The sequence below is a fragment of the Artemia sp. Qi Xiang Cuo genome, chromosome 16 (assembly GCF_049724085.1).
Source record: "Artemia sp. Qi Xiang Cuo chromosome 16, ASM4972408v1, whole genome shotgun sequence".
NCBI lineage: Eukaryota > Metazoa > Arthropoda > Branchiopoda > Anostraca > Artemiidae > Artemia > Artemia sp. Qi Xiang Cuo.
This window is the reverse complement of record NC_142809.1, coordinates 26,653,141-26,677,182: the sequence shown is the minus strand read 5'-3', so window position 1 is coordinate 26,677,182 and position 24,042 is coordinate 26,653,141. Positions and strand designations below refer to the sequence as shown.

The following is a 24,042-nucleotide window of genomic DNA, read 5'->3' as shown; positions in this document are numbered from 1 at the left end:
AAGTTTTTGTGTGTGTTAGTTTTTGAGTGTGTGTGTTATTTTTAGTGTGTGTGTGTGTGTAATTTTTTTGTGTGTGTGTGTGTGTGTGTGTTTGTTTGTGTGTGTAATTGTTTGTTCGTGTGTTTGTGAGTTTTTTTGTGTTCATTTGTGTTTGTGTGTGTGTGTGTGTGTGTGTAAGTTTTTGTGTGTGTGTGTAAAATTTGGAGTGTGTGTGTGAGTTTTCGTGTGTGTGTGTGTGTGTAATTTTTGTGTGTGTGTGTGTGTAATTTTTTGTGTGCATGTAAGTTTTTGTGTGCATGTTTGTTTTCGTGTGCATGTGTCAGTTTTTGTGTGTGTGTGTGTGTGTGTGTGTAAGTTTTTGTGTGTCTGTGTGTAAGTTTTGGCGTGTGTGTGTAAGTTTTCGTGTGTGTGTGTAAGTTTTCGTGTGTGTGTGTAAGTTTTTGTGTGTGTGTAAGTTTTTGTGAATGTGTGTAAGTTTTTGTGTGTGTGTAAGTTTATATGGGCATGTCGGGGCACTGGGGGGCCTTGGTGGCCCTGAGTGGGCCTTTAGGGTGCCGGGGCCCTTGAGAATTGGGTGGTCTGTTGGGAGCCCAGTGGATCTTTGGGGACCGGGGGAGGACCTTTGGGGGCCCGAGGAGCGCGTTTGGGGGTCTGTGGCCCTTTGGGAGCTTGGGGGGACCCTTGTGGACCGGGGCGGGCCTTTGGGGGCTGGGGTCGGGGCTTTTGGGGTCTGGGGGGCCCTTGAGCGCCGATTGGTCCTTTGGGAGCCCGGTGGACCTTTGGGAGCCTGGGGAGGGCCTTTGGGAGCCCGGGGAGTCTTTGGGGTTTGGGGGCTCTTTGGGAGCTTGGGGGGGCCCTTGAGGACTGGGGGCTTCCTTCGGGGTTGAGGTAGGGGGATTGGAACCCTTTGGGGTTGGAGTAGGGGGATCGGAACCCTGTGGGGGGGGGGTCGGGGCATCGGAGGCCTTTGGGGTTGTGGTAGAGGACCTCACAACACTGTTCAAATGGAACTTGTGTATTATAACGACCACAGATTTTCACCCTCAAATCCTCTTCTAAAATCTCTTCAAAAATCATATTTTAAAATGTCTCTAACTGTTTCGCCGAAATAATTCCATAAAATAGCTAAAACGGTTTCGCCCAAATAATCCCTAAACGGAATTTCACCATGTTCCCTTTGTTTGGCATCTCTGTGCTGGCGCATTTCAATTATTTGGAAACCTGATTCCCGCGCTAAGATCTAAATATTCGCTCAGAGACAGTTCTCTTTAGAAGCAACAAATTAATTCCCTTTCGTAAATCAATAATTCCCCTGAGAAAAAAAAAATTAATTCCCCTTTCATAACAATCAATCAATCATGACATCATCTGTCATGTGTGATCTAAACTTTGCCTCGGAAAACTTTATCTTGGTAGAACTCCAAAATAATTCCCTTTCGTGTCAAATATATTCTCTTTAGAACAACAAATTAATTCCCCTTTCATGTCAATCAATCAATCATGACATCATCTGTCATGTGTAATCTAAATTTTGCCCCAGAGACATTTCTGTTCGAACTCCAAAGACATTAATTAACTCAGCGTCATCTGTCAGATATTCCCCGGAGACAATTTGATTAATGACTCAATAATCCATGAAAGTGAAAAAGTTCCTGTTTTTCCATTCTCACTGACAAAGACCATAAAAACATCAAATAAATTGACCAACACACATAACCATTCATCCATCCATCCATCCATCCATCCATTCATCCATCCATCCATCCATCCATTCATCCATCCATTCATCCATTCATCTATTCATCCATCCATTCATACATCCATCCATCCATCCATCCATCCATTTAGTGATTATGTAAATCACCCCCCGTGTCATAAATCAATAATTCCCCGAGCGATTATGTAAATCACCCTCATGTCATTACACGTGGCCAAACAATAACATTGACTATAACATCTGGCTCGAATAACAACAACAAATACTATTTCTGGATCATAACATCTGCATCGAACAACAACAGGAAGGAAGTTTCATTAACTGTTTCCCGGAAACTCATAACATCTGCATCGAACAACAACAAGAAGGGAGTGACAAAGTTCCTGTTTTTCCATTCTCACTAACAAAGTCCATAAAAACAGACATAAATGTGACAAAGTTCCTGTTTTTCAAATTCTCACTGACAAAGAACATAAAAACATACATAAATGTGAGAAAGTTCCTGTTTTTTCAAATTCTCACTGACAAAAACTATGAAAACAGACATAAATGTGAGAAAGTTCCTGTTTTTTCAAATTCTCACTGACAAAATCCATAAAAAATCAAATAAATCGACCAATACACATAACCATCCATAAATTATGTAAAAAAGTTGTAGGTGGCAGCAGGGGTGAGTGATCGGAGTTATAGGGTCACCTCTACTATTAAATAGAAAAAAATTCAAATGGAAGTAAGGAGCAACACTAAAACTCAAAAATAGCAGAAATTATTCCAGATATGAGGGGGCTACCCCCCTCTCCCCCAGAACATAAAATACATAAAATATCATAGTAGTAACCATCATGTGGTGTATCATGGATTTCCAACATTATTTAAACAACAATCTGAAATTCAATGAAAAACTATTTTATAACTGAAATTAAGAGGCTACATTAAAACTTAAAACGAACAGAAATTATTCCATATTTGAAAAGGCCTCAATACCTTGCTCTCTTCGTCGAAGTGTTTTATTATTTTAAGAAACAGAGCTATTACGAAGAGTTAAACTTTAGCATAAAGGGCGAGGTATTGAATAGGGGGCACCCCTTTCATATACGGAATAATATCTCACCGTTTTAAGTTTTGATGTTGCTCCTTACTTTTGGTAGAAAAACTTTTTTTATTCAATTTTTGACACAAGTAGCCTATTGCTTCAACGTCTATGGACTGACATAGTGAACAGTTTGAATGGATGAAAATATGAGATCCCCAGTGTGTAAATGCTGCTGATGAATCGTTATTACTTTCATTTAAGATTTGCCCACACACACAAAAGGAACTTTAAAATATTTCTAATTCCTCAACAAAAGTTTTAGGATCTGATTCAAGGAATTTAAGAAGTAAAAAGTGCTCAGTGGATAAAATGTAAAAAAACACAAACAAATATTTAACAAGCAGAGTTAGCTGAATGCAAAAATAGTTTTACTGAAACCCTTCACATTTTCCGCATTACCATACGTAATCCAATTTTGTGTCTCTATTAAAATCGTTTTTCTGAAAGGAAGAGGGTACGGTGACGCGTGCTATATTTTTTTCCTTTTTTCTAGGTTTTAGAATCTGAAAAACACATAGAAAAGTGCTTAAGCAAGAATCGTAGAACTAGGAATTTTTCCTAGAACCCAGAGATAAAAATTAATTGCTGGAAAAACAAATAAAGCCTGAGATTCGGAATCGTTGTTAAAAATATGTCGTTGTGAGAGACTGTGGGAGTATACACTCATTGTGAAGATTTAGTCAGGTTAAGTCACTTAAAGTAGAAACAAATTAGGACGATGAGGTGATTTTGAACAAAGAGAAGGCTCACTGCATAGATAACTTCATTTAAAATAGTTCGTGGTAACGAACTGTAAGTAAGGAGCGACCAGGCTCAATACTGCTTAAAACTAGATATCAAACAGTTCGTGGTAACGAACTGTAAGTAAGGAGCGACCCGGCTCAATGGTAACCGAAAGTCTAAAAAACGGAATTTTGATACCAATAGATGCATCAAAAGAATCAAATTTTATAGTTGATTTCAAATATACAAGTTTCATCAAGTTTAGTCCTACCCATGAAAAGTTACGTGCCTGAGAAAATTTGTCTGATTTTCGAATTATAGAACCTTATAGAATGAAAATCACACCATCAGATTCAGCGTATCAGAGAACTCTATTGTAGAAGTTTAAAGCTCCTATCTGCAAAAATGTGGAATTTTGCATTATTTGCCAGAAGAAAGATCACGGATGCGTTTATTTTATTTTTTTTTTCTTTTTTTTCCCAGGGGTGATCGTATCGAACCATTAGTTCTAGAATATCTTGGGAGGGCTCATTCGAACGGAAATTAAAAGTTCTAGCGCCCTTTTTGAGTGACAAAAAAAGTGGAGGGCAGCTAGATCCCCTCCCACGCTCATTTTTTCCCAAGGTCACCCGATCAAAATTTTGAGATAGTCATTTTATTTAACATAGTTAACAAATCTAATAACTATGTCTTTTAGGATAACTTAATCCCCCAAAGTCCTCGGGGGGAGGGCTGAAAGTTTTGAATTTAGCCCAATGTTTACATATAGTATTGGTTATTGGGAAGTATACAGACGTCTTCATGGGATATTTTTCTGGTCGGGGGGGGGGGGGGTCGGGGGTTATGTGGTAGGATATTTCCATGGAGGAAATTTTCATGGGGGAAGGGACACTGCTATAAAGGGGGCATTGGATTTCCCAGTATTATTTAAAAAATTATCAGAAATTAAATAAAAAAAAAAGTTTTTCAACTGAAATTAAGGAGTAACATCAAAACTTAAAACAAACAGAATTTATTAGGTATATAATTTGGTTCGCCCCCTAGTCAATACCTCGCTCTTTACGCTAAAGTTTTTTTTAGTACTTTCATAAAAGCTATTTATTCTAATTAACGACATTTGTGATTTAGTAGTCATTTGTAAAGAATTGGAACAAAATTCGAACTTTAGCGTAAAGAGCGTGTTATTGACTAGGGGGTGAACCCCATAATATACGTATTAAAAATATATGAATATAGAAGTTCGTTACGTATGTTAATTCATAAGTTACGCATATTTATTACTAATAAACACGTTCGTACATAAAATTAAACAACTTTCGAGAAAGCCATTTAACCAAGTAAAAATTAATACGCAAATTGTGTTTTAATTATTGATCTACGGTGGGCCAAAATCAAAACCTGCATTAATTCAAAAACTTTTAAAAATTAAATAAAAAAACAAGTTTTCTTTTAACTGAAAATAAGGAGCGACATTAAAACTTAAAACGAACAGAAATTATTTGTATATGAAAGGGGCCTCCTCAACGTCTCGCTCTTTACGCTAAAGTTTGGCTTTAGTGGGCCACCACCCAATTTTTTTAAACAATAAAAACTTAGCGTAAAGAGCGAGACGTTGAGGAGGGGGTAGCCCCTTCATATGCAGAATAATTTCTGTTCGTTTTCAGTTTTAATGTCGTTCCTTACTTTCAGTTAAGAAAACTCGTTTTTTTTATTTAATACTTAGCAAAGACGCAAGGATGGTGTATGCATTGCTTCATCATCAGCAAGGATGGTGAATGCAGTCAGGATGTAAAAAGAAGAATAGCCAATACATTCGGTGTTTTGCTGCAGTTTAAAAAGAAAGTGTAAAGAATAAGAAGAAAAGTCCTTGAATTAAGATGAGGATACTAGAAGCTACGGTAATGACCTTCGAAATGTAAAAGTCAATGTCTTTGTTGTTTCTTTTGTAGGATCTTGTCCTAATCATACAGTTTTGGTAAAACGAAATGAGTAGTTTCAAAATTCTTTTCTTCATGAATGTAAAAGTAGTTGTTTCAGAATCTCAGCCAAACGTGCTACAGTAATGACCTTCGAAATATTGAGGAAGATTTGCTAGGTGTTTTCCAAACGAGTTATTTTACGATAGCTTTATGTATTTTTGGAATGATAACGTTTTTATAAAAAAAATTGGTTATATTCCACTTTCTAGGACTTTTATGTATTTCTTGGTTGACCATATATCAAATAATAAGCTTCACAAGAAATATAGCTGAGTCAGTTGATTTTTTGAATAAAAATCAACTTGGTGGAAGTGGAAGTGAATAAAAACTTAGAGCCCTGGCTAAATAGAGTAAATCCAAGACAGGCGGTCTCTGTGAGAGGCAAAGCTGGAATAACTTTTTCAGAATTGTGTAAAACGATTCATTCCACGCGTTAATAGATAGTCTATCATCCATCCTTTGGCAGAACTAAGGTAGATAGGCATAGAGTAAGGTTAATTCAAATAGTATATCAGCCCTGTGAAAGTCTAATGGTGAAAGTGTAATGTGAAATAAATTAAAAGGCTATATATTGTTATCTTCATTTAATCGCAAAGAATGTCGGTAATACAGAATAAAACTCATAGCATGGAACATTAAATCAAGATTGTCTACAGCAAACAGTTTTTTTTTTATATCAATAATGGCAAATAATTAAAACTTAAATATGCTTGGCTATATTTGAATTTCTTGTCAAAGAAAATTAACAATTTAAGAAGCTTTGAAAAGCCATGTTAGCATATGATCTTTTTTGGCTTCTTACAAACAAAGGATTTTCTGCAGTTTATTCTAAAATCGCGATTAGAAAAATGACAGTATTTCGAATAGCGATTTAGAACCCCTTGCAGGAATAAACGCTTAAAAAAATCCTAAACTTAAAAATAGAATCTGTTTAAAAACTTTCTTCGTTGCAAAATCAGCTATTTGTTGCTTGACTTATCAAAAGTGAGTTTTTTTTCGTTTAGTCAAAGAGTATGATAATTGGTTTTGATGGCGTGAATTATTCCAAGAGAAGGTGGTCCAGCTAACGCTTTTTGCTAGGTGGAGTGGAATTTGAAAATTTGAAGCATAAGCGTTTTGTAGGATAGATATAAAGTTTTTGCTAATATAACACAGTTTCCACTTTGACTATAGTTTTTGTAGTACTACTGCTATTTAGGAGAAGTTGTACTATATGATAAGGTAAAATAAAACAGTTCTTGGTAACGAAATGTAAGTAAAGAGCAGCTGAGCCCAATAGTAACCGAAACTCAAAAAGAGAAATATTGATAACAATTAATACATAAGAATAATGGCTTTCTATGCTGGTTCCAAATATATAAAATTCATCACGTTTTATGTTACCCATCAAAAGGTAAGAGGCGGAAAAATTTGTCTCGTTTTTGGAAAAGAGGGGAACACCCTCCCAAAAACAAGTGATCTTATAAAGAAAGAAAAACGAGCAAAAACGAGCCAATGTGGTTTAAGAAATTATCTACAAGTGATCTTAACGAAAATGACGCCATCTGATTCAGCATATTAGAAAATCCTGCTGTTAAGGTTTCAAGTTCATATCTACAAAAAAAATTTGGATTTTTTTTATGCCGATTTATCGAAGGATGTCCACTGGATTTGTATGCAAAAATGTCCACTGGATTTGTATGCAAAATGGGACTGAATTTGCTTGGACTCACATGCGTACAAGTGACCTAAGCCTAATAGGCTTGGTCGCTTGTAGTCCCAGGTGGAATACCGTGTCATAGAATTATTGACAACATGACCAACAAGTCCCCTGGACTTACAGGTAAACGGGGAGACAAATAGTTTTCCAAATGTTTGGTTAAATGGCACGGGTAAACGGCGGGAGCTACCCCCCCCCCCCCACCACACACACACTAAACACCTTTTTTCCCTCAAAACACCCGATCAAATTTTTGAGATAGCTATTTGATTTAGCATAGCTAAAAAGTCTAATAACTCTGCTCCTGAGGATGACATGACCCCCCACAGTCCTTGGGGATAGGGCTGAAAGTTATACAAATTGCCTATTATTTACATATAGTATTTGCTATTGGGAAATATATGTAAATTTTTGGTTGGGAGTTCTCTGTAGGATGGGGGGGGAGCTTTTCCATGTGGAGAATTTTCCGTGGGGAGGAAAGTCACCAGGGAATTTTTCCCGGGGAAATTTTATACGGGAAGGGGGAATTTGCTGGTATGATTTGAAAATCAGTCAGAATTTTAATAAAAAACAAGTTTTTGCAACTGAAAGTAAGGAGCAACAATAAAACATAAAACGAACTGAAATTATTCCGTATATTAGGGGGGCCGCCCATTCCTTACCTCTCGCTCTTTGAACTAAAGTTTGACTTTTTGTCCCAGTTCTTTAAGAACGACTCGTACACAAGGACCGTTGAATTTGAATGAGAAGTATTTTTAAGAAATTTAATAATTTAGCGTAAAGAACGAGGTTTTTGAAAGGGGCAAACCTTCATATACGGAATAGTTTCTATTTGTTTTTAGCTTTGATGTTGCTCCTTACTTTCAGTTAAAGAAACTTGTTTTTTTTATTAATTCCTGGGAAAGGATCTTAGTTTTGTAAGGAGATGTTTCCTAACTTTACAATTTTGCACTTCTAGTATAGTTTTGGTCTTTTGAAATTCCAGTGCTGCTTAGGAGAAGTCGTACTGGTGCAGTAAAATACTTTGAAGGGGTCTTAGTTTTGCAAAGCGATATTTTCAAACTTTACTTGCACTTTACCTGAGAAAGTCTCTCTTTGGAAAACCGCGGGATTAATTGAAGATAGTTTACGAGATTTTTATTAAGCGATTCGAGAGCATAGAGTAATGACATCTCAGAAGTAAAAAATTACAGAGCGTAAACTAAATTCCGGTGTGCAGATTAAGGGCATTTTTAAAGGTAAAAAGCCTTTGTGACAGTTTAAGCTTTTAAAATGTAGTACGGCTATATGTTTTTTTCGATTTCTTTTTATTTTTCTTATGTATTTCATATAGGCTATACTCGTTATATATTTTCGTTATTTCGTTATATTTTCGTTTTTATTTTTATTTCGTTTCGGTTGTGTTGTAATGCTGATTTTTGAAGAAAAGCAGGATCATTTCTAGAAATAAGGGGTCAAACACTGTTTTTGTGGAAAGGGATTTTTTGCTTTTCTGTCATAGGCACTGAAACATATAGTAGATTCACTCTTGGCTTATCGAAATGATGATTTTGCTCCTTTTTTCGCTTTAGCCGAGACCAAACAAACCAAACAAAATGTTTGGTTGTAAAATAGGCCAATTTTCAGTTTAGAAATTTTGTTCGTAATTTAAATTTGTTTCTCTTTATTTAACTCTAAATCAACCATTATATGCTTTCTAGATACGCTTTTAAGTGCACTGCTGCGTCTACTATGTGAAAGTGGGTCGAAAAATATCCGGGTTGCATATGGCGTCCTCAAGTTTCTTCATAAGCTTGCTGAATATTCCCAGTTTCATGTTTTTCTTGTTGAGCAAAAAGTAAGTCTATCTAATGTACTGTTTGGTCAATTTAACTTCAAAACGTACTTCCACCTTCCGGTTGCCACATGTATTTTCCTTTTTTTTCATGTATTCAATTGGACATGCTAGTGTAGCTGTGAAATGTCACCCGCTTAAATGCTTTAGGTCCTGCAAAGCTATATTATAGTTCTGAAAGCTATTGTTGTAAGTAAGTATTGTGTCGTAGCGTTGCTATTGTGATTGTTAAGTGTGTTTAACCCATGAAATGATCCTTCTCTAAAAAATGCTGCTGGCCGGGTGAATGATGTCAATCAAGACGAAGTTTAATTTACATGATTCTATTAGTTTCTGTGCTTAAACCTGATGTGTCTACTGCACCTGACAACTGTGCCTGATTTCCTCAATATTGTTTTTATTGTTTAAAAAAAAGAGTTGTGAGAAAGTCAAACTTTAGCGTAAAGAGCGAGGCGTTGAGGAGGGCACAGCCCCTTTCATATGCGGAATAATTTCTGTTCGTTTCAAGTTTTAATGTCGCTCCTCACTTTCAGTTTGAAAAACCTTTTTTTTTATTTAAAGGCTGCGAAAGCGGGGGGTTTGGGGGGCGGCAGCCCCCCAACTGTACCTCCTAATCCCTGTACGTTTTAAGGTTCGAACTTTTGACTCAGCCTCTTTAACTCTTTAGAAAACGTAGTTTTTTTCAAATAACTTCTACACATTTTTGTACAGTTTATTACTTATTATTGCTTGACTAACTGTTAGCTGATCGTGTCAGGAGTTAAAGTTCAATATAAACTCAACGCCTCGCCCTTTACGCTAATGTTTTTATTGTTTAAAAAAAAGAGTTGTGAGAAAGTCAAACTTTAGCGTAAAGAGCGAGGCGTTGAGGAGGGCACAGCCCCTTTCATATACAGAAGCGGGGGTTTGGGGGGCGGCAGCCCCCCCCAACTGCACCTCCTAATCCCTGTACGTTTTAAGGTTCGAACTTGTGGCTCAGCCTCTTTAACTCTTTAGAAAACGTAGTTTTTTTCAAATAATTTAAAATAGAAACTGAGTTTCTTTTTTAAACTTTAAATTCAGTATATAAAAAAATTCCTCTGACGGGGAATCGAACCCGGGTCTTCCGCCTCACAGTCAGGAGTATTGACCGCTGTACCAAAGAGACACAATTGTACTTGTATTTTTAGTATGTGGAATCTATTTTTGACGCAAATACCCACAAAACTTGAACAGAGAAGGAGTGATCGGATGGAGCTGAAATTTTAAGGATAAGCTCCCAGGCCCCAGGAAAGCTTATCCTCTAATTTTCAGCCCGATCAGACAACGTTAAAGGGGGGCTGTGGTGGGAAAAATTAACATGGGCTCTTATAGGAAAACGAGGTTTTTCGTAAATGTAAATTCGGGGGATAATTTTTTCGGTCTGAAAATATCAAAAGGCCCTAACAGGTCGTATTCCGCTTCAAATGAGTCCTCATTCACCCGGATCCATTGCCAACTGTGGCCTGTAGGCGTGGCTGATAAAAAAAAGAGAAATGAACTTTAAGTGGCTATATTTGGTTTTTGGAAAACAGGAAAGGAGTGATCGGATCGAGCTGAAATTTCGAGGATGAGCGCCCGGGCCCTAATAATGCTTCAACATCTAATTTCAGCCCCATCAGAAAACGTTACAGGGGGGCTTTGGTCGGAGTGTTGAAAAGTCCGGTCCACTTTTACCCATGAAGATACAGTCTGAGGTGGGTAAAATTTTGCCTGTTTCTTAGTTGGAGCTTGGGCTACAAAATGCGATCACCGCTGTCTCTCTGCGACTGCTAGGACCGGAAATCGCTTAACATTGTGGTGGGTTGCCTCTTTATAGAGGCACAAGTGTCCCTCCTTGAAAATTTTTTTTCTTTACAGTTTTGGTTATTATTTGCACAAAGGGCTCCTTACTTATAGTCCGTTATCCCTGACTGATTTTTCTTTACCCATTAGGAAATCTGCCAAAATTGTCCTAAATTGATTGCGTAAATTCAGTAAATTTAGTAAATGTATCACTAATGTTAAGAAAGTGCAGCCAGGTAGCCAAAAGAACCAGTTTTTTTTCTGGTGTTAAATATCGCGATCTTCCAGTAGGTGATAGCTAATATTAGTGTTGTAACTGGTAAGATCGGTCACGGTAAAATGGGGTATTTTATCGTAATTTTACGGACCCCCGTACAATTGGTATTTTACCTATTTTACATAATTTACGTCTTTTACCTATTTTACGGGTATTTTACGTATTTTACTGATATATCTTACGACGCCTTATAATTTTCAGAGCACAAAAAGTGCGAAGAGGCTGTCAGAAAAAGAGTGAATATGATTTTGTTGTGTGTATAGCTGTGTTCTCCGGTTTAAAAGGCGGTCTGTCTGACTGAGGTCTCCTGTTAGCAGAACGATAAAGTGTATTATAATACAGGTAATTATATTTTTAAAATGGAGAAATATTAGCTGAAATAAAATTATATTAGTTCTGTGAACTGTTAAAGACAGAAAGGGCTAGAAGCAGAGTTAACATGACAAACAACAACACAAATAACAAAATTAAGCAGCCGAGAAAAATGAGGGTAATGTCAGCCAGCGGACAGAAAAGAAGCGAAAATTATAGAGGCAGATATTTCGTCAGAGACTTCCGCCTAGCCGTATTCAATGCTCAAAAAAAAGAAGGAAAACTGATGTTTTGAATTAGATCTAACTGAGTAGAAGAAAGATAGAATCAAACAAACCAAAAAACCAAGCCAAAATAAATGAAAGACTATTCACTAATGAGAATGGATAAGAATTCTCTGCTTAGTGATTGACTTAGCTTGTCTACTGACCTAATTTTCATTAACAGTGTGGACAGATGATCTTAATTTAAACTGAATTTTCTTTTATTTGAATCCTTTAATTTTAAGTTTTTATAAATTGTATTTATAGGAATATCTCCAGTATCTCTACTTAAAGCAAGGTCTCTATTTATGGATTTGTTTAAAATTTCAATTGCCTCCTAAAAGAATGTGAGAAGCCATTTGCTTCAAATATTACAGATACTTCACCCAAAAGATAAGTCAGTAGTAAGGGTGTACGCACTTTGAATTATAAATTGAATTACACATGAATATCCAGTGCAGTTTCACGGATACATGGCTTACCAGGGGCAGTCACCTATTACTACGAACGGTACATGCCTTACCAGACGGGTTTCTGAGGTAACACCCATTTTTTTGTAAGACAGGTGCTGATTTCACGGATACATGGCTTACCAGTGCAGTTTCACGGATACATTGAATTGCGCAAGAAAAACCCATGGTCAAAAGTGTATACAATATGAAACTAAGGTTGAGGTTTTTTAAACTTGGCAACGTATAATGTAGTCAAGCATGTTTTGAAAAACTGTATAAAATGTTCATACACTACAATTAAATTTTCGTTATGTTTCAACACATTGATTAAAGTACACTACATATTATTAACTTTGAAAACATTGGATTCGTCAATTTTCATTGTGAGTACACTTTCATTCTTTATTTCCAAACATCCATCGCTGTTGTTATTAACCCGCTCTGGTTTTGACACAAGGCTCCAGCGCGAGGCCTATAATTAGCTCTGATCCTTTTTTAAAGCACTTCCTGTTCGTTAGCAGTTTAGTTTCCAAAGATTTCGCAGATTCAAAAGGATGCAACTAAAAACTTGTTTTTATTTATTGGATAACTGAAAAAGAACCATAGCATAGATCAATGCTTTGATGTTTGGTTAAATATGTAAATGACTAAATATTCACATTTTCAACGTTTAGTATTAGGGGGTACTAATTCTTCAAACATCTTGTAAACAAACTAGGCCGACTTTTATAGACTGACTTTTGAACGGCTCAGTGAGCCGTAATTCATCTTTTCACAGATTCAAAAAAAGGATGCGAGTAGTAAATTTCACTATATTTATGTACGTTGTGCTTTACTTAAATGATATCACTGCTTTTCTTTAAAAAAGTAGGGTGAGGATGGGGGGGGGGGGACTAATTTTCCTACTGTAAAAAAACGTCTCACTATTAAATTAAACCTGCCGGGGGACTGAGCCCCCCCCCCCTTGGTTAAGTGTTTGTTAATATGTTAAATTCGAATTTTTAAACATTTAAAAGGTTTGTTTTAGGGGGTAATTATTTTCCTTATGTAAAAAAAAAACTTAATTTTTAAAGGAACATTTATCCTTATTAAATCTTTCACGTCGTCACAAAAAGGATCAGTTCAGCATATTTCAAAAAAATTTTTTACTTGACGATCTACGGAAATGATATAACTGCTGTTCTAGGAAATTTTAGTGGTAGTCTGGGGCAAGGAGTAATAATTTTTCTTCTGCAAGAAAATAAGACTAGGAATTATTCAGAAACGGCTTCAGTTTGTAGCTTTACTGATAATTAATCTTTTCACTAGTATTTCATGTAAAAAGGAATGACGACTGTAGCCGTATCATCTTTCACAGATTCAAGGATGTAGATATTTCGCAAATTTTTACGTTGTGCTTTACTGAAATGAGATAAATGCTTTTCTAGACAAAATTATGGTTAGGCTGGGGTGGGGGTACTAATTTTCCTTCTGTAAAAAAAAGACTGAATTTGAACGGCTCAGTGAGCCGTAAGTCATCTTTTACCAGATTCAAAAAAAGGATGTGAGTAGCATATCTCGAAAATATTTTTTACGTTGTGCTTTAATTAAATGTGATAAATACTGTTCTATACAAAATTGTGGATAGGCTGGGGATGGGGGTAATAATTGTCCTTCTTTAAAAAATGAATAAATTTGAACGGCTCATTGAGCAGTAAGACATCTTTTTACAGATTCAAAAAAAAGGATGCGAGCAGTATATCTCCCTAAATTTTTTTAGGTTGTGCTTTACTGAAATGAGATAAATTCTTTTCTAGAAAAACTTAGGGTTAGGCTGGGGGTGGGGGTACTAATTTTCCTTCTGTAAAAGGGGATTGTTTTTTTCATGCTAAATTTTGCCTTCTTTTTAAGGAAGAGGATTGATGCAATTACCCTCCCTCCGAAAAGAGAGCAAGATGGAAAGAAGCCACATTGATGCAAGCTACAAGGGCTTTCATCATCAAATATTCCGGTTTAATTATAAATGCTCTGAACCAGCCAATGAACATGCACCTTTTAACGCCAGGAGCCTCTGACACAAGTGTAAGCTTTGTGCAAACCTCTACACACCCTGGGAGGACATTGAAAAGAGAGTGGGACACTTCTCATAATGCATCAGCCCAGTCTACTCAAGATCGTAAGGTTGACCCCCTTCATTCTTTTCCAGTGACGTCAGTTGTAGAAGCCCAGTCAGAATTTGTACGTATATATATATATTTTTTTCTTTCCGTATTTTCAATAAATAAGGCAAATGTTCTCAAGCGCATAACTTTTGATGAGTAAAACTTAAATTTGTTTCTAAGCTATTCTATAATAATCCAATTTAATTTTCTTTAATTAACCAAATTAGCAGTATATAAAAGAATGGTTATAACACTGAAGTAGCAAATAGCTTATCATACATTTCTATAAAACCTTATGTGTAACTTATATTTTTAGTAATATGTTTTCTAATGCAATAATCCATTATGTATTTAAACAAACTAACTTTATAAAAACATTTCACTATTTCACAGTTGACGATTGAACAATCTTTCTTAAACTGGGTTATCTTTTGCACTAAGCTTTTGCGCGTATCCGGTTCTTATCAAATATCCCATCAGGACGCTTGAATTTTTAATCCGACGGGTATAAATTTGAATTTTAATCGCTCGTTGCAAAGTGGGGTTTCAAATAACAGAATGCTTTTCTTCGACAAGATATTAACACAGGAAAAAAGGTTTTTTAATAATGTCAAAATATATGAGAGACATATGCAAATTTAACTTTTTTTTCTTCTTTTAATTGTTCAAGTGGTGAGACAATGACTCAGAAAAATTTACTTAGTTTACTAACTTTATCAAAATAATGGTTATTTCACATAAAATAAAACTTTTTTTATACAGATTAATGATATAGCAACACAACCACCATTTAGTGATGAAACAACTGCATTTACAGACCCAATTCTGTCACCACCAACGGAGTTCAGTGATGAACCTGAATTAGTTCTAGAGAATATGGAGTTGCATAGGGGTTTCCTTAATGCTTTTTTTGGGTAAAAGGCTAGCCTAGACGACTTAGCCGGTGTACTGACCTTATTTAGGATCCGGGGTGGGTCGATACTCTTATGCGTGAGCATTTAGGAGATGTTACTAGTGCATCTGAACCGGTTCCTCATAACGGAATTCCAGCACAGGACACTACAGTCTGGCTAGATCCATTGTCCCCAAACATCTTGGAATATGTACTAGGGGACTGCCTCGTGCCATCTCCAACCAATGTTATTGAACACACTGGGAGTGGTGGTGTTATTTACAATTGCCCGTCACCGCGCTCCATTCCGCTAGATGATATATCTAATACTAGCAGTTCTACAACAACAACAACAACAACAACAACAATACCAGGATTACCTCGTCAAGAATTTTTTCTGTCCAACTCTGTCTTTTACCACACATTTGTCTATAGTACCGACTTTAGCGATCCCGTCATCTGTATAATGTCGGGGTATATAATAACAGATCCCTTGGCCATTACACATTCAGATACGGATAAAGTTTAAGCCCGTCTTGAACAACAACCGGGATTGGGGGGAGTTGGGATCAGTTTAAAAGCATAACGGGCACTCAAAATATTTTTTAATGAAAATGTTGGTGATATTTATTCTAAATACTTGAACAAAGATTTTTTGGCAATTCGCCCGAATTTATAAAATTAAGGTGAGTTTGTTATTAATTGGTATATAATTATTAAAATTATATGTACAAATTATCACGAGGGGGGTAGTGTATCTGAAGTTTTGTTTATTAAAAGGTTAAATGTTAATATCTGTAGTATTAAAAAGAATTTTATTGTAAGTGGTGGTGGTGGAGAGAGGGCTTGATTTTTAAAATATCAGTCAGATTTAGAGGGATGTAGGGGGAGACAACGAATCTGTTTCAATACGAGCTTACAGTGTTTCAAGTATACATTTTTAATTGCAACATACAGACCTCTGCGGGATGATGCATCTAAGAAAAAGTTGGATAAAATGGAAGTTAATTTTAGGGAGGGTTCAAAGGCCAACGCAGCAAATTCTAATGGTTTAAATGTTCAAGGTCTCGTGACCCTAAGGGAATAGATATTTTGATTGGGGTAATGTACTCTTAAGTATTGGTGTCACAGTTTTAGAGAATGGAATAGAATTTGAAGAGGGTCAGTTTTCTGATAAGAAGGGTGTATTATTTCCAGTGCGAGCTCCGTCAATTGAATCAGTAGAATATTTGGTGTGGCTTTTATACACCCAACCCACAGACTCCGATTCAAATTGTCATTTCAATCCAATAAGGGATCTTATTCGGGTTATGAGTGAAGATAAACAGCAGAATGGTGTGTTTTATTACTGTCCAACATGTCTCTCGAGATTTTGCTCTGAGTTAAAGTTAAAGCATCACATGAAACACTTCAAACGTCATTGATACAAGGCAGTGGATACGGTAATCAGAGATCCAGCGATCTTACGTTTTAAAAATTCTCAAAACACGCTCCTGCAGAGCACTAAGATCTCTTTGGACTGCGACGCTAAACTGACAGACGTGTGCAATCCGTAAAATTCAAATCGTTTTAAAATACATTAAGCCATAGGGGTCTCTAACGCTCAAGCGCACCGAAAGTCCAACACTACCAGGCAAGAGCAGGAGGTAGTGGAGATGATGAGTGATGGTGAAGACTGCTTGCGCTCAACATTGGTCAGTCTACTCAAAACAGTAAACGGTGCAATTTATTTCATTCGTTGCACTAACTATGCCATGCTCCTATCACCAGATGACATAATGGCTATTAAAAATCGTAACCTGTGTTGGGTTTGCACGGGAGAATTTGATGATGGTGTTGGGACTGGGGGAGGAGGAAGGTGATTGAACATGATTAGTTGTGGTAGGAAATTACAACGGGAGGCAGTAACTTTAGGGGGGTAGCACACCATTCTTGCAATTTAAACGTTAGACAACAATATTTTGTACATGTTTTTATACAAAAGTCTAATTATTATCTGAAGTTTGTTCTACCTGCTTTGGCCCGCATTGCCTAGGGTGTAATTGTAGATGACACATAGATATATGGTTCATTTTCCTATAATGTCAGACCTAAATAACCATAAAAGCTACTACTGCTATAATTCATCTGGAAATCAGTCGTTAGGGGTAACACGTGCCTCAATAAGATCCGTTTTTTAGAGTCTTTTAGCCTCTTCCCCAAATTTTTAAGTCAATTGATTCAGGTACAGAAAAGTGACAATTTTGACAGCTTCCCCTCCTCAAACAGCGCTTCCCCGATGATGAAATGTATGATTTATTAACGTGTGAGGGTATATATCCATATGATTATTACAACTCTTGCTCGAGGCTAGATGAGGTGTCACTACCGCTCATGGAAGATTTTTAAGAGTTCTTACTGAAGAGTGAGTGCACCACTAGCGACTACGAAATTTCCAAGAGTGTTTGGGCAAAGGTAAGATCTAAAAATTGGTGTGATTATTTTAAACTATAATTGGCCAGTGACGTACTCACTCTTCTGGACATTGTATGCAAAATACGGATAACATCTATGGGGAATTTGGGTTGGATTTAGGTTATTATTATTCCACTCCTAATGTGGTGAGGGACTTGATAATTAATAGCAGCACAGAAGAAATAGGTTTGATCACCGATGCGGATCAGTATCTGTTTGTAGAGAGATCAATGACGGATTGTTGTGTTATTCACGGGGATCTTAACATGAAAACTGATCAGAGTGGACAGCCTACCGATGAAAAGTCAGAAGAAGTTTGTATGGATATGAAGTCCGTTTGCCCATCGGCAATGTCTAAATACATTGTGCCGTTTGGCACTTATAACTGGCTTAACACTCTATGAGATTTGAAGATTTTCGAACATGTTAGCGCCGAGGAGACTGGGGCCCAGGGTCGTTTTTTTTAAAATTGAAAGTTAAATACTAGTGGAAACCCATGAACCTGTAAAAAGACTTGGTTTTTCCATGCATATATAGACCGGTGGGTAGGACCTCTCTGAGCCCCTACAATTTGTCTTTAGTAGAGAACGGGAGTATGCACTGGGTACCTTCAAAACAAAAACTAATTTCCGACCTCAACCCAAAACAGAATATCGCTGTTCATCACGTGTTATTGAAATGGATGGTGTCCAATGGTTTCAAGGTAACAGCGATTCAGAGAGCCCTCAAATTTTATCAAAAGCCTTACATGAAAACCTTTTTGGACACTTTTTTCACTAAGCGTTTACAAGCGAAAACGAAATTTGAAAAAGAAGTCTATAAACTCATTTTGAACTCAGCTTTTGGTAAAATATGCGAGAGCGTACGACACAGAAGTTGATGTGACATTGTAACCATCCCCAAAGATTATGTTTGAATCAGTAGGGATCCAAACTTCACATCTTTCACAATCATAGACTCTAATCTGGTGCTCCTACATCGCAAGAAAAGGAATATTGTATTAAATAAAAATATTGCAGGCGAAAATTCAATATCTGAAATATCCAAGACAATCAGGGTGTCTTGTTATTATAATTTGTTCAATGTAAAGTGGTCGATTTAGGGACAAGTTAAAGTTATTAAGTGGATAAAGATTAACACCATTTAAAAGTCAAAAAAACAAAAACATTTAATTAGATTGAAAAGTGTGATTACACGAGCTCACGAAAGAACTACACTAATTGGGACGAATCCCTCTACCCAGAGCTACTGAAAGACCGGGCCCCATATCAAGTGTTAATGCTAAAATCTGTATCAGGTAGTGATCTGATATCCACTGATATGTTTACTGGTCCGAAGGTATGCTGCATGGGAAAGCGCGGTACTCATATCGAACTCATTTGCAAGCGCGTACCTAAACACTGTTTAAAATATAATTCCAACGTAACTGTTTATGAAAACTGTGGGGAGCGTATTCTAGTACCACGGATAAAAGTTATGTATATTCGCTATTTACAATTTAAAAAATGCACAGTGGGAGTTGAGAAAAACGCCATGTCTGCAATATTGGACAAAGTCTATGTACTTGAGGATGGTGTGAAGGTACTACCACACGGTCATTATTTAATTTCAGACCGAGTTGAATTTGTAGAGTACAGAAAACAGCTCGGTCTAGGAAAATGAACTTCAATTCATTAAAAAAAGTAAAAATTGGGTGGGAAGTTTTTTTTGGCTAGCTGGGTGTTTTTAGAATTAATTTTTTATTTATTAAACATAATTTTAAATGTGTGTGTGTGTGCAACGGATACAAATTACTACTTTTAAAGACCAGCCCCGGCCTGGGGCCCCCCCAGCGGGCCCCCGCTTACCCATGTCCGGCACTTACCCGCCCACACTTCGGCCCCCCCCAGGCCGCCTCCCGGGGGAAGGGGGGCCCCAAAAATTAAAATGCTGTAAATAAAAGTGATATTATTATTTCAAGTGCTTTTTTGTTCTAATAAATGTTGTATTTTTCTAAAAATAAATAAACAAAACAAATGTATTTATTTAAGCGTTTTATTTTTTCTCTGTGCCTATGTAAATGTTGTATTTTTTATCATAAATAAATTTAAAAAAAAGTGTATTTATTTAAGTGTTTTTTTTCTATGTGCCTATGTAAATGTTGTATTTTTTATCATAAATAAATTAAAAAGTGTATTTTATCATGTTTAATGTGCTTTCAATGTAATATTTTTTAAAAGTATTGTTAGTTTTTTATGAATACAATAAAAAAATATGATTCTTTATTCATATTCTTCTTCTTATTATTATTATTATTCTTGAACGGAGTAGTAATAGGGAAATTATTTAGTCATTAGACAGCCATAGTCTACAGTTAGTTTTCTAGGTGAACTGTTGAAGGGAACATGTATCAATTTAAAACGCCATTCAGATCGTTTCTGTGTGGACCGTCAATGTTGGGTAAAACAACACTCTTAACTAAAATAATTAAAAATTGCGATAAAATGTTTGTGGAACAGCTGAACAAAATCTATTATTTCTACAGTATTTGGCAGGAGTCATATGATAAAATAAATACAATTGCTGCCACCACCACCACCATGGGATTGTTGCAGATACAATTCATACAGGAACTTTATGTTTTCAGCCTTTTTGAACCAAACTCTTGGTTGATCATTGACGATTTGGCTGAATCCATTGAACAGTGGTCACAGGAAATGCTGCAACTGTTCACTGTTCGCTCTCATCATGAACAGATTTCCGTTACTCTGGTTCTACACAATCTCTTTCATCAGAGCAAATGTATGCGAACACTTGCACTGAACTGCACCCACTATATCATCTACAGAGTTCTTCGTGATTCTAGCTCGCTACTAACTCTCAATAAACAAATCTATCCCGACACCCCCAAATTTCTTCTCTCAGAGTAAAATCAGGTACCTTATAAACCCTACGGCGACATCATATTGGATCTTAATCAAAATACATCCGAGGATCTGCGTGTAGTCAAATCTATTTTTGACAATTAAATTACAGTATATCTCCCCGTGACCACTAAAAATACTTATTAGTTGCTGTCCTGACACTGAAGAAAATAAATTAAAATAGACATCTTTTTTATTTTATATTATTTTAACAACCACGACTTATAAATGAATTAAAAAACATGTTTTTTTAAATTTTTTAATTTATTATATTTTCTTATCTTTTTTTTTAAAAATTAACACTACTCATAACCTATCTCTTGGAAAGTGGTCAATATCATATTCAAATAGAGATCACTGGGTAATGGTCTATAATTCAGGACAAGATATATAATATAATTTATTTAATATAGGACATGTTTAAAAATCTTAACTGAATATTATAGTTTGAAACTCACCAATAAAATTTTATAAACACTTTAAACGTCTAAAAAAGCCTTATGGTCAATACACAAATCCTAAAAAATTAAATTAACCTGCATAATCATCATGATCATCATCAACAAAATTGACACAATTAAAATATGAACTTGAAAATGAACACGAAGAAGATTCTAAATCAATTTTGGAAAATACTAGCACACCACTGACAGCTAGACAAAGGCGAAGACGTATCAATTCAACGTCATCATGACCACCACCACCAGCAGCCAGTACACAACAGGTTAGTGGACATTACACAACGTGTTTAAGTTCAAAATTGTTGACTTTCTGACAAGTGTTAATGAAAATAAGGGTGAGGCGGGGAGTTTTAAGTTCCCCCCCCCCTCTTTTCAAAGTCGCTGGTGTTAGCACAAAAAGTGAAAAATACTATCTACAAAATGACTCAAGTTACACTCTGCATGGAAATCAGACTTCATTCCAATCAATCTCAAAAAACTAAAGCCGTTCACCCGTTTAATATAATGAAAGCAGATTTCCTGATTCTAGATGAGCTTCAAAGACGTCACAATGACCGTACAAGTACATCCTACTTGCAATCAGTGTTTATAGTCGTTATGCATATTCAATTCCATTGCGATCAAAGAGAGGTGTTGAAGTTGCTCAGGCAATTGAAAGTATTCTCGAACATGATTCATATAAAAAAAATTCAACCAGATCTCGCTAGTAAATTTGTTACTCTTCATGTTTCAAAAATACTGGAAAAATATATTACACTGCTCTATCATAGCCACAGTCCTATAAAGGCTGCATTGGTTGAAAGATTGATAAGAACTAGTCGACTTTTAATTTCAACATATTTTACATTGAAAAATACACAAGCTTTTATTCATGATCTAGATAAAATTATGTTGTTTTATAATCAATGACCTCATCGATCACTGTCCAACTCTACGCCAACGGAAGTTCATCATTCTAAGCATGATATAATCGACAACTTTCTTAAACAATGGTCCCCTGAATCAGGTGTCAAGAAGATGAAAAATAAATTCAATGTTGGTGATACCGTTGGAATTGATAGAAAAACTAATATTTTTGAAAAGGAGAATTAATTGTGTTCAACATAACTTTTAAAGTGTAAAAAATCATAGACACTCAACACATGAATTTGTGCCTGCGTGATAACAAATATGAAGAGATTCTAGGTGGGTTTTATGACTATTAACTACAAACAGTTAAAAATGATAGTGAAATCTATCAAATTGAAAAGATATTAATGACTCCTACTCGCAGGGGTAATAAAAAGTTACTTGTTCGGTGGATAGGATACAATTCTGATTTTGATTCTTAAATCCATGTTGATGATATTGACAATACCCAATAAGTTCTATGTAACATTCATGTCCAGCGTGTCCGATCCTCTCTAAAATGACTTGAACATGATAAGTGATTTCTTGAAAAAACTATCACTTGCCATAAAATTTGACGGTGGATATTACGTGGCTCTTGTTAACTGTATCCTAAAAATTACCACTGACATCTTGAGACAAGATAGTGTGCATAATATAAATGTTAGACCATTCGACTGGGCTAGGAATGGGTTCGGCTCTGCCAACTATGAATGGGTTGAAGCACATAAACCTAGTGAATATCTAAATGCCGAATTGAAATATGTTAAATATGATACGATGGCAGATTTGTGTTGTACAATCAAAAGAAAAATGAGCATTTTCAATATTAATTATTCATCCGAGTATCATAGAATTAACATTAGATCATCTGTTTACAATGAAATAATTACTCTCAATGATAATCTGAGGAACGCCCTTGACTTTAAATAGACTTTGATAAATGGTGTAAATGGATTCACCATTTACGTGATGGATGAAGTTATTTTTGCTGATTATCCTACTGACATCTCCTCGGTATCTTGCATATTTCTTTATGTATCCTTTCTGAAGGCATCGATGATAAGTAATTCAAATGTCTTCCTCTTACGTGTTCTTGAACGAACAACATCTCATAAGCTTGTTAATAACTACAATATGAAGCTTTTTCAGTACGTTCTCGTATACACTTTGAACTTGGAATTCTACCAGTTAACACTCTGAAGTGACATGAGTGACCCTTTAGCAACAATAAAAGGCATAGAAGTGATTACGTGTCATTTTCGACCCATTGTCGACGTCACCACACTTACCTAAAATGAAAAAGAGGAGAATTCTATTTGACTCCCTAGATATTGATGGTAAGGTTGATGCTTTGAGTCCACGTCAAATAGGCAATGGATTGGACTACTACACGGGGCGTACTACAATGTCTGGCTCTGTTGTTCGTATCAGGTTTTTCTAGGCTATTTCGTTCTGCACTACACCTTTCAAAAAACTATCTTGTACATGCTGAATCAAATTTTGCTGTCTCCAAACTCCTCGACTGTGGGTCGGGCAAAAATTTCTAGGAGAGTGTTAAGGAAAATATTAGATATTCAGAAAAAGCCGTTGGTGAGCCACTAAAATCTCGACAACATGGGGAGGGATTGAAAAATATGCGTTTTTGTCAATCATTTATCAGTCTCCACCCAGGCAGGAAGCAAAGGAAATCAACAAGGACTTTGAGGCCTAAAACAATGACGACCAATAAGCAGAAGAAGAAGAAAAAGAAAAGATTGTTAGATCAAATACGGAGTTCTTCTTTTAAGATGACTAATCTCCCCCACAAGGAATCGTGTCCATCAATTAGATCTTCATTTAATCTATTCAATGATGAAAATGTTGATGTCAGTGCCAAGTATGGCTACTATTAACAATTTCACCCCCAACAACACCTCTTGGAAAATATCCAATTTCAAATATTTTCTAATGAAGACTATTCATTGATTTGCCATCAACATTTATTGATTTAAATGTTGTGCTGAAGATAAAGTCAGATATTACAACTCCAACTGCGGGAGAGGGTCTCTCTTATAAATGCTGTATTCTACAAAACCTATTCAAACAAACTATAGTATGTATTAATAAAACATTGTTCAGCAATAGCAATAATTTATCAAACTATGAAAG

At 36.0% G+C, this 24,042-nt stretch overlaps 1 protein-coding gene across 2 annotated transcripts in view; it reads left to right on the top strand.

Annotated features, from left to right (window-relative positions):
* Kap3 (kinesin associated protein 3) overlaps window positions 1-24,042 on the top strand; it is a 288,557-nt gene that overhangs the window by 106,306 nt on the left and 158,209 nt on the right. For both annotated transcript variants that reach the window (XM_089102282.1, XM_089102281.1), the window contains exon 5: window positions 8,912-9,048. In XM_089102282.1, coding sequence (XP_088958408.1) covers window positions 8,912-9,048 — 137 coding nt within the window. The remainder of the gene's footprint in view (window positions 1-8,911; window positions 9,049-24,042) is intronic.